The 12,613-nt window shown below is 38.4% G+C and overlaps 1 protein-coding gene across 3 annotated transcripts in view; it reads left to right on the plus strand.

Annotated features, from left to right (window-relative positions):
• VWA8 (von Willebrand factor A domain containing 8) overlaps positions 1 to 12,613 on the plus strand; it is a 278,034-nt gene that overhangs the window by 188,848 nt on the left and 76,573 nt on the right. For all 3 annotated transcript variants that reach the window (XM_075199773.1, XM_075199771.1, XM_075199774.1), the window contains 2 exons: positions 3,917 to 3,998; positions 7,097 to 7,301. In XM_075199773.1, coding sequence (XP_075055874.1) covers positions 3,917 to 3,998; positions 7,097 to 7,301 — 287 coding nt within the window. The remainder of the gene's footprint in view (positions 1 to 3,916; positions 3,999 to 7,096; positions 7,302 to 12,613) is intronic.

The raw sequence follows: 12,613 nt of genomic DNA on the forward strand, positions 1-12,613 counted from the left end.
GACCCTCCTGGGTGTGTTTGTGTAGTTGACAATTTAGGCTAAAAACTGGAACGTTGTTTGTGGACTGATGTTTAATCCCACATAATAGCTGTTCCTTTGTAAGTAGGGGAATGGTACAATTCCATACTCATGCAGACTGGGTTACGTTTGCTAGTAACCTCATATATTGCTAATTTGTATTATGCAAATTTAGTAATTTATTAACAATTTGCAGTATTATTGTTCTCTTGGTATTGACAGTACTGTTATACGCGACCATATTGAATGTTTGATATGCTACTGAAGTCGGTGTCATTTAGTCATTCTTAACTTAGTACATTTATAAACAGTGTGAATTTGAGGTGACAAATTCATTTAACATAGTGTGTGTAAAGTATGCGAGAAGGAGGAGGTATATTTTTTGGGTTGTGTGACTCAATTATTAACTGTGAAGCATCTGTTGTAGTAACCACATTATTCATTATAACACATATGCAGCCAGTTTATTTATAGTAAGCTGTATATAGTGTAGTAGAAAACGTGCTTGATTTCATGAAAATGCCTTCCTTGTAACATTAACTTACTATAAGAAAGAAATTTTTTGAAGATGGTGCAGAGCTCTGTGGTATCATATTTAATATGGGCAGCTTATTGGTTAGCATTGCTGCCTCACAACGTTGGGGTCATGAATTCGATTCCCGACCAGTTCCCTATCTGTGTAGAGTTTGTATGTTCTCCCTGTGTTTGCATGGGTTTCCTCCTATACTCCAAAAACATACTGGTAGGTTAATTGTTTGATGAGTAAATTGGACCCTAGTGTGTATGAATGTGTGTTAAGGAATGTAGACTGTATGTTCCAATGTGGCAGGGACTGATATGAATCATAAATATTCTCTTTACAGCATAGAGTAATATAGTTATGCTATATAAATTAACAAACAATAATAATAAATGTCTGTTCATATGTTGTAGCCCATAGCAACCCATTCTTTTGAATATTGCATCTGACGAAACAAGCTTGATTTCACCTCAACCAGCCTGTCCCTCGTTTCTCACAAAGTATTTAGCTTTACAACATGTACTTTTTATAGCCCTGTTTTTTGTTCCCCAGCTCACCAGAGTACAGCTACAGTGTCTAATTTCATATGGATAAGGGGACATTGTTCCTTTTCACTATATGTTACTCATTGTAAATATGTATATTGTTGTATCTTGTTGATATTGCAGTGAAGGTGTTATTCATTGTGCTTAAAGTGAAGCCAGGTGGGCTATGGGTAAGGATCAGATTGCAGGATGCAGGTGAGGGAGAAGGTCAATTAGTATCCATTATTCTCAACAGAACGAATCCAGACATTTTGTCTGGAACCCAGCAAGGAGGGCTTCTGTGAAAGCACAGCTCATCTCAACTCCCCCTCCAACCCCTGATTCAGCACCCACCAATGTTTAACAGGGAGAGAGCCAGGGGTTTGCCCAGGGATGGGAAAGCACTATAGAAATTTGACCCTGCATATAAGGAACCACTTGAGGGGAGGAGGGAGTGTTAATTTTCAGGATTGATGGCTGGAAGCTGCAGGGTGGCTAATCTTAAATTGCCGTTCTTTGCTAGTGGAGTACATATGCAGATCCATGAGTCTTCAAGTCTGGACAGCCAGGTGACTGTAACTCTTTAAGCTAGTGGGGTAAGAGACAGATGATGTGGTAAACCTGCCTGGCATTTATTTACTGTGCGTATATAATATTCTAGCAATTTTTTTATTACAGTAAATGTATTGTTTTTTCTTTCTAACTGCACTTGCTTGAGTGACTATTGGAACCCTAGAAGGTACTGGGTAGGCTTCCCTGGCATAGTAAGGCACCCGGGGATGGCCAGCCAGTGGGATGAGTTGTTATGTTATATGTGAAGAAATACCTTGAGTAAGAAGATTTGTTAAAGAAAGGGAATAATGTACAATTCTGCAGATGACTTAAATGAGTGATGCCAAGGATATTCTATGCAAATCTTCCACAGTTCTTTGGTAATATAGCAAATAGCATGCTTGTGGTTATTTATTAGAAATGACTGCTAACCCGTTTGGCCTATTATTATTATAATTTATTTTTATTATTATAATAATTTATTTAAAGCTCCACCAGTGGTCCTTGGCTCTGTACATTGAGGGTTTGAACAAACAACAAAATTAAATAAATACAGACAACATAATTATATAATTACAACTTTAAATATTCCATGTTTACATAAGCAAAAAACACTAGTAAAGAGGGAGCTGACTTTTTAGAGGGGAGAGGCAGACACAAAGAGAGTGATACTGAGTGGGGGAATAGAGTTGAGAGTTGCAGGGTCAGAGAAGTTAGAAGGAAGGCTGGTAGGCTTGAATGAAGAGATCGGTCTTTAGGGCACATTTGAGGCCTTGACTAGTGGATAATCTAATTGGGAGTGTGTTCTAGAGGTTAGGAGCAGGTTTACAGCATGGCTGCTACTGAAACATGCTTTAAAAGAAAAAATGGAATAGAGGGCATCAGCTACTCAGCAGTTTAAGGTGACAGAAGGCCGTACCTAGGCCTGATGGGAGGATAAAGGATGGGGGCTGACGGCTCCATTGTGAGAGGGCTTGAGTCCATGGGCTTCCCGTCCCTCCCTTTCTGCACAGGCAGATGTGCACCTGTGACTAGCAAGGGAGTGGTGAAGAGTTCAGGGCCCTCCCCATCCACAGAGAAGTTATTTATAGTTTGCAGTGACCCAGAAAGGGTCTCTCTCTGGGACCAGTGACTAGACTTATCTTCCTTTTCTGCCACTCCTCATCTGCTGCTCCTCTCTGTACGTTCGTTCACGGGCTCCTCATTGCCTCATGAATGAAGTTTAAACTGCTCACCCTCAACTACAAGACTACAAGGCCATCTCCAACACTTCCCTTCATATAGCTGCCCTCCTCACAATATACACCCCAGCAAATCCACTCTGCTCGGCCTCTGACCTTCAACTGTTTTCCTCCCTCATTATTTTCTCCCACTCCGGTCTCCAAGTCTTCTCCCATGCTGCTCCCTACCTATGAAACTTCTTACCTCATCATTAGCTGACAAGGAGGTGAGTTTAAATATTTAAATTAGCTTGTGCTATGATGCTGCTGGTTGCTACTTCTCCATGCCCATGACAAGCTGTGAGTTTGGTGCTGTGATGTCACTCCACTCGCTTACTTCTAGGGTGCCCAGTACCAATTCACCTGCGCTGGCTGGGGGTCCCTGGAGAAAGACTTCTTTTTTTTTTTCTACTAGTCAGTGGGGAGTGAAGCCTAGGGCAAAAAAAACACAAAATATAGTTGAGAATTTATTATATAGTTGAAAAGTTTATAGTAAAATATTTGCTATATTAATATATTATTGTAGTAATAATTCAGCTCTGTTCAATCCCATGCATATTCCAGATGAAATAAGTGCCGTAAAATGCACAACAATTCTTTACAGTACAGTTAGTGAGCTACAAGTCTCAAATACTTTGTTTTGAAGCAACAATTTATGAATCTAGAGCTTTTAATGTAATCTGTTTCATTAATATGTTTTGTCTGGCCTCTATGAATATCCCTTTCTCTTTGATGTGAGAGGCCATTCATAGTCTAGTGATAACTTTTAAAGCCTATAAATAAATCAATGTACGTCAACATCGCTGAAAGAATGACAGAAATTATATACAGTGTACTTTTGTCATGCTTCTCAACTCATACCATGCAAACTTCCCATTGCATTTTATAAGGATTTAATTGATAGCCAAATAAGCTCCTTTCATAATCAGGTTCGACATTTCCGCTGGAGAAACCATGTCAACGTAGCTTTGTTTACTTGTACACAATTTGCCTTTTTAATGGCAGCACTACAAAACTGTTATTTACAGTCATCTGCAGTATTGAGTTTTAGAATTGTTTTAACTCTTTATTTTCAATTATAGATACTGTTCCTCCATATTCATCTGCATATATAGAAGTTACAGATCTTAATTCAAAGAAACTGAAGTATATTCCAGTTCCCAGGTAAGGATTGGTTTTGGTGTAAGCATATTCTATTTTGGGACTGGCATATTTAAAATATATTGCACTTTGGTTTATAATTTCTGGTAGTTCCGTCGCTGTCGTAAATCTATAAAACAAATATTCTCAGGCGCAAAAGTAAATAATAAGAACTTGTATGTGGGAAAGAAATTATGAATGTATGGTGAATAACATGCTGTAATGAGTATTAGTAAAAGGGATGTTAATTGGTAAGTATACAGATTTTAAGTTAACTAATATTCAACATACATGAATATCATGAAAATAAACCAAAAATAAAAATCTGGCCTGAAATATATAACAGTGTATAAAGATTTGGCACAGTGGATATTGTACTAAACAGTGTTTTCCTTCATATAGAAATCAGTATAGAGTCCAGGGGTATATTTACTAAACTGCAGGTTTGAAAAAGTGGAGATGTTGCCTATAGCAACCAATCAGATTGTAGCTATCATTTTGTAGAATGTACTAAATAAATGCTAACTAGAATTTGATTGGTTGCTATAGGCAACATCTCCACTTTTTCAAACCCACAGTTTAGTAAATATACCCAAAGTGTTGTCTAGGCCACTCATACCTCAGTGTCTCTAGTCTTCAATGGCGGTAGATAAAAAGTGTTAAGAGACCATCCATGTACAATCAGTAGTATAGCAAATCCATAGGATTATCAATGAAAAAAAAAGGTTCAGTCAGCGTGTTTAACTTATAGATTCTAATGTATTTTCTAAGGTATATCTGCAAATGTGTAAGTATTGCAAAAGCTAAGAAAAGTCTGAATAGGCACTTACATTTTTTTCCAGCCACTCCAGGGTTCTCCGGGGGAGTTCTTCTTACCTTCACATGTTCAGGCTGTCATAAATCTAGCAGTATGCATGTACTTTGTATAAAAATGACTAATGAAAACTAGAAATGTCAGCACTAATTTTTAACCATTAGAGCATTGTTTCCATACAAGTACATTCTACTAGTTCATCAATGAACCAGTATTGCCACACTTGAAGGCTCTGGGAACTTCCCGAAAGGTTGCTCCAGTTGGTGCTACCCTCCTAGAGGTGCAGAGTCTAACGTATCATAATCACAAAATCATACAATGATGGCGTAAGTGAGGAATGAATAAGAACACCTGCCACTTGCTTACAGTCTTTTGACATACACACAACAGACATTAAATGTGTATATATATATATATATACACACACCGATCAGCCGCAGTGTTGAAACCACGAACAAGTGAAGTGAATAGCATTGATTATCTTATTACAATGGCACCTGTCAGGGGGTGGGATATATTAGGCAGCAAGTGAACAGTCAGATCTTGAAGTTGATGTGTTGGAAGTAGGAACAATCAGCAACCGTAAGGATCTGAGTGACTTTGAGAAAACGTCAAATCCAAGGAAGGACAGCCGGTGACAGGGTCAAGGTTCATTGATGCTTCTGGGGCGCGAAGGCTAGCTAGCCTGTTTGGTCCAATTCCACAGAAGAGCCACTGTAGCACAAATTGCTGAAAAACTTCATGCTGGCTATGATAAAAAGGTGTCAAAACACACAGTGCATCGGAGCTTGATGCGTATGGGGCTGCATAGCCGCAGACCTGTTAGAGTACCCATGCTGGCCCCTGTTCACTGCCGAAAGTACCTACAATGGGCACGTGAGCATCGTTACTGGATCATGGAGCAGTGGATGAAGGTGGCCCAGACTGATGAATCACGTTTAATTTTATATCATTTGGACAGTCATCGATTACTGGGGGAAGAGATGGAACCAGGATGTTCTATGGGAAGAAGGCAAGCTGGCAGAGGCAGTGTGATGCTCTGGGCAATGTTCTGCTGGGAAACCTTGGGTCTGGCATTCATGGGGAGGTTATTTTGACACATCCCACCTACCTAAACATTGTTGCAGACACAGTACACCCCTTCATGGCAACAGTATTCCTTGATGGCAGTGGCCTATTTCAGCAGGATAATGGTTTGAGGAACATGACAAAGAGCTCAAGGTGTTGACTTGAGCAGGTGGTTATACATCATATCTGATCGAGATATATATTAATAAATAAATATATATATATATATATATATATATATATATATATATATACACAGTATATATACACATATACATATATTGATATAGTGTATGCGGGGATTTACAGTGGCATGCCACGTCTCCGACTGCCTTTATTGTAAAACTATCAGACTCCAATAACCTCCATTCCCACTGCCAAATTTCCACTTTGACAACTATCTATAATATAAATGTCTAGTGGCGTGTGTTAGTCTGTCTGTGTGTGTGTGGAAAAAATAAAACCAAGCTGCAGCGCAACCTACTGGGCGGAGTTATACACTGACCTACTAAATTCTTAGTGTGTGCGGGAAAAAAAAGGGAGTGGTTGGTGGTTGAGGCCTGGGCTATGGCCCAAATGCATGACAAGAACCTTTTTAACACCTTAAGTAGCTTGATTTGACTAGAATGCATGAGTATCATGCACGGGTTAACTTGTATATATATATATATATTCACAGGTGCTCATATGTGTTGATACACACATAGTAGTGATGTCCCCTGATTAACATCCTGCATTATAGATGTTACTGTCAATGTAGCACTAAATAGTTTTTTCCTGGAGTGACCCAAATCTTTGTCTGAGCATCATTTTCCCTATAGTAAGACAACTAAATTTGACAATCTCTTATAAATGTGCCTTCTCCCGTTTTCACCCTGCAGCCTTTGGTCTCTTGTCACATCTCATCTAATGCCAGGAAACATGTCATGATGAAAAATCGGAATCTTGTAAACTTATTCCTATCTCAAGCTAATGTTTCACATAGATGTAAAATGTGCAAAGACCCACTAAAAGTAATATATCTGAATATTTGTCTTGTAACATTCACAAATATATAAGTAAAATATCAACTACTATAAAATATCTTGGTCCATGTTTTAACATGTAATATGCAGTTAACTGCAACACTCAGAGGGGCTCGCTGCATTGACTTCAAGTCACCTTGTGTGGTAGTCATATTATACAGTAAAAGGATAAGTGCCTTTTAATAATTGCTTATAATGAAGTTATTTATTTTCAGGGCAACATCAGTGTCTCCCTACACATCTTGGCTGTCTAAAATATCTGACACTGACATCATTGTGGCAGCACTGGGAAACAGAGGAGTTGTTACTGTGGACATGGGAGGCAGTGTTAGGCTGTGGGAGACTGGACTCGAAAGTATCCAACGATCCTTGCTTGAGTGGAGAAACATGATTGGACAGGATGATGGGCGGCCAGTGCAGGTAACATCTTAGTGTCACGACTCATGAGATGGTCACTGCTATATTTAGTAACCCAGATGGTATCAAGATTAAAGCCTAGTGGATGAGGTTAAGTTTTATCCAAAATGTGAATGATTGGCAAATGCTCAGCTAAACTGGTATTAACAGGAAGTCGTTGTATGTTTCATGAGAAACACCAGGAAAACACACTATTCAGTGACTTGGTTAGTCTCAGTCTCCTCTCTCTTCCCCTCCTCTGTCTCCTTTCTTGCCCTTTTCTCTTTTCCATTCTATTTCTGTCCCCTTCTTTTATTTTATTTTTTTATTTTCCTCTCTCATTTATGTTTGTGATAAAAAAGAAAAATGTTATTTGTACATTGAGAAATTATGTTGCAATTATTTGACATGATGTAAACTTGCCTATTTCTTTGTACAATAAAAAATGATTTACAAAAAAAAAAGATTAAAACCTAAAAATCAGATACATGGTCAGTATGATGTAGGTACAAAATTCATTGTTTGGGGATGTTATTTATCCTTTCCAAAAACATAGTTCTCTCATTGTTTTGTCTGCCCTTTATGGTACTTGCCTTGTACACTTATACAAATTGGATTAAGGACATATTAGCATGATATGTGGATATAGGAGAAAAGATGTGTGCATTGTTTCTACCACTTGCTGCAGGGGAAACCTCTATCCCAGTATGTTGACAGGTTTGTAGAGTGAATATATGGTTTGTAGTCTGTGCACTGGGTGACTGTGAAGTCAAAGCTACTCAAGGTCAACAAACTCTTGATACATATAGTACAGTTTTATTCAGTGGTGTAACACACCTGCTGACTCGAATGTCACATCATTCCTTTTTACGCACCAATAAAAACAGTACCATGAGGAGTACATAGGATTATTGAGGTCATTTGTTTCAGTAACAAGTAAAAAATAGTTCAAATGTTTATTCTTATCTTTAATTTATATTCAGAGTTTACCTCTAGAGTTGAACGTACATTATTGTGAACTATCCTGCCTAATATTGTGACATGGAGTGTCATAACCTTTGTATTGTATACATGAACCCAAACAGCACATTAATTTATCATGGGGTTTTTTAAAAAAAAAAAAATGACTAAGTGTAAGGATATTATACTCAAACTGTCCTCAGAAAGCTTTGAATTGTGCAGACTACTATTATTTTCTACAGCAAGTTCCGTTGTACCTTCGATATCACCATAAAATGTTTCATCTCCATTGCCTGATAGAACAGTCTCGTAAGTTTTTACATTTTCTTGTGCATAACAGTAAATATGTTGCTAGCAGCTATAAGGATTTATAAAGTGACCAGAATGTAAAATATCTGTATATATGTATATTTATTAAAGAGAAGTTTGATAATGGAACACAATACTATGGATACACTTACTGATTCTTAAGATGACTATAGTGATAACAATTGCACCATCTGGTGGTCAAAGGTAAAATATCTGATTTGACAGATGAGAGATGACTTTCTTTATACACAAAAGCATTGTGATACAGCGCTTACATTTAAACACAACACTTCAGGCAGAAAGAGGGAATATATCCAGGGATGAATTAAATCCATGGAAAGAAATATTTTAACTGTATTGAAATGGGGGAAAAGCAATGGAGTGGAGGGGGTTAAATAGCAGAAGGATTCGGGTGAACCATAAAGATTATGTATTATGATTTCTATTTTTATCTGGGTAGAATTTTCCAGAACATTTCATTTCATGCTCTAATGCTAAGGATGCAGTCTTACATACACTGTACTACATCAGATGCATTTTAATGACCTGGAGACAGGACAGAGTACATTAATTAAATGCTATAGCGAGAAACTAAGGGACTGTGACAACAGGACATGACAGAACTTTGACAGCAGCTGACATATTCAGAATACATCTAAGAATTATTTTTGATCTTCTAACTAGAACTCTGAGCAGTAGATAGTTATAGCTTTGCTTACTAGGATAAATTTAGGATACACTGAGCCAAAAATAACATCAGATAAATGGGTACACTTTTGTTGCCATTCTGCTCATTAATGGTTTATCCACAGTATATTCCAGTGTTTACCCTAAGCATGTTCATATTATATTCCTTTGCTCTTATCTGTAGTGCAGTATATCGATAACAAAACAACACATGAATAGGGCTTTCTCCTGGTTTGTAAGCTTGCGAGCAGGGTTCTCTTAACTCTGTCTGTATGTATTACCCAGTATTGTCTTATTAATGTTTGTTCCCAATTGTAAAGCGCTGTGAAATTTGCTGGCGCTATATAAATAAATGTTGATGATGATGATGATAAAGGAGGTAAACAATTGTAAAAGTGATGACAAGATTGTGTTCCTTGCTTTGAATGTTTTTACTTGTATAATTCAATTAAAATAAAATGTCATTTGCAATATATTACCTAAAGACATAAATACATCAATGCATCTTCTGGAAGCATTAATGATATAATTATACAAAGCAAAATAAGTATTGCAAGATGAAAACAAAGGAAATGGTCTGGACAAAGTACCTTTGTACCCATATATCCGTGGTTTCTTATATGTGTATAAGCTGCTTTCCAAGGGAAAGAGGCTTATACATGTTCTAAGACTGTTGTCTTTACAATAAAACAGTAAAAGTGCACAGTGAATCTTCACATCAGTGATAATTAATCAGCTAAACATTTCACATTTTCGGTCCTCCAGTACAACTGGGCTGCCTTTCATCTGCAATCAGTACTTAATTTCTATGTAAAAAGAAGCAGAACTCATATGGATATATTTCCTCCTTTACTGGCCTGTGTCTGTCTTTGTCTGTCTGACTTTGCAGTTCCACATCCAGTTTGGGATTTTGCACTGCATCTGTCCTCTCTATCTTTCCTCATGTATGGGAAGGGGAGTAAGTCCAGACTATGCCTGGACTAGGGACAATGTTCTTGACTGCTCCAAGTGACACACCAAATTGCCTTGTGACCAGGGACGTAGGCCCTATGCACAGCAATCAAAGCATAGTACCAGATGCCGTGAATACCTGTGGGGGGGGGGGGGGGCTCCCTCTGAGATGGCAGAGCAAACCTGGGCTAGATCCTTGGCCTAGTCTGTTGCAGAGCTTACGAGTTGTCTCAAAGTTCCACCTTAATCAGGATATTGTGATTGTAACCTTAGACTTCAGCAAGACTGGACTTCTCTCACTGAACGTTGTCAGTACCTATGTCCATGGACCAGTTTGCAGGGCGGATGTCCTTTTCGTCTTCTGTGATGGCCACAAGAGAGGTTGGTCTCCAAGCAGACTGTTGAAGGTGAATTTCTGCAGTAATTTGCCACGCTTACACTGGAACAAGAAAGCCTTTTCAAAGAAATGTGACTGTACATTCTACCAAATCAGTGAGTGCCTCTACGGATGACTGACACGGGGCCTCAGACACCCACCTGGTCTTTGATATATACGTTCCCGTTTTACAAATTCAACGTTTTTTCATCCAAGGATGGAAGCTCCTGAGCATACTCTCCGTTAGGGACAGATTTGGTACATTCCCAGTGCTTTCATTGTCCCCCACAATAAAAATAAAAACAGGATTTTTTTATACTTCCATTAAATCTAACTTCCATGGATATGAAGTGGGATAGAGTGGTGAGACAGGGATAGGATGAGAATAGAACTTATGGTTCCTTCCCACATTCTCGACAAGATTTATATGTCAAAATAGATGTAATGAAGAATCACCTTTATCTTATTTAAGTTGGCTTATTTTATTGGCAGAGTTATCTGTATTTCCACCCTGTGAGTGCAACTGTTCCAGACATGTGCTATCTATCTCTTTGCCCAAAAAGAAATAAAGGACAAGTCATGTAAGAACATGGAGGCCACCATCTCCTTAGTAATTTTGTCTATCCCAGGGCAAAGATTGCTTTTGACTTATTATTATTATTATTATTATTATCATCATTTATTCGTAAATGGCTGATAGAAGAATCATCAGCCACTAATATTAAAGCAGCTATTGTCAACTGGCCCTGTTGTACAATCTACCATTGGTGTCGGATGGTTGGATTGAGCAGAGACTGTGGAAGATAGAGGCATAAAATATGGTTTAGTCATTCTAGAAATCTTGAGATAGCTGCTGGGAACCATAACACCAAAACTCCTTCCTGTTCTGGTTGTGGAGAAGGATTTTGCTTTTGTGCTACATGGGCACTCTTGTGGTTATCTGCCAGCAAGAAGTAGCATTGTGCCTGGTATATTTGTTAGAGACTCTTGTAACAGAGCTAGACACTCGCTCCCCATATTCACAGAAGTTGTGGCAGCAGCTGATGCAATCAAGGAGACCACAGAGATCATTAAAGCAGGAACAGAGATAGCAACATCAATAACAGTTCGCAGTTGAACTCATTGGGTCCAGCAACTGAACTGATACAGTATTCCAGTAGATCCTGCCTCCCATCTGTTTCAATGTTCTTCAAATGTGCCCTATGGAATGCATTTCTGTTTGTTACATACTTAACTCCATCCATGACCTCTTCATCTCAAACAACCTCATCCTTCTGACAAATGATAGAAACATGGCTTGCACAATCAGACACTGCCTCATCTGCAGCCCTTTCACATGGTGGCCTCCATTTCACCCACTGCCCCAGACCTGGAGGCAGACAAATTGTACATTCAGAGTTCTACAAATATCCCATCACTCACTTTCACATCTCTTGACGTACATGCTATCTGGATTTTCAAACCAATCTCTATCCATATTGTTGTGATGTATCACTCCCCTGATCCACACCTACAATTTCTTGTACTATTCTCTGTCTGGCTCCATCATTTCTGATTTCCTTAACTTTGTTTTGTCCCTCTCAGATCATCACCAAATCACCTCCAAGCTCTCCTCCATTACTTTAACCTCCCTGCTGTCAAACTCTACCAAGACTCCTCATACGAACAGAAATATTAACTCTATTACTTTTCCACATCTTTCCATCTCTCTGCAACACCTTCTCTCCCCAATTTCTACTCGCTTGATATGGCAGCAGCACGTCTTCAACAAACCCTAGCAACAACCCTTGATTAAGTGGCTCGAGTTATGCTTCACAGTCCGTATCAAATTCAATGTCTGCAGTGGCAAACTAAAGTAACACAACTTCTTCAAATACTTTCTATCAAAGTAGAACGTCATTGGTGTAAGTCTTGTACTTCTAATGATTTCCTCACATATACTGCTATCTACACTCCTATTGAAATGCTCTGGACACTGCCAAACATTCATACTTATAAACTCTCATCTCTGCTCAAGCTTCTAACACCAAAAACATTTTTAGTACATTTAAAT

Source organism: Mixophyes fleayi, chromosome 2, assembly GCF_038048845.1.
Source record: "Mixophyes fleayi isolate aMixFle1 chromosome 2, aMixFle1.hap1, whole genome shotgun sequence".
NCBI lineage: Eukaryota > Metazoa > Chordata > Amphibia > Anura > Limnodynastidae > Mixophyes > Mixophyes fleayi.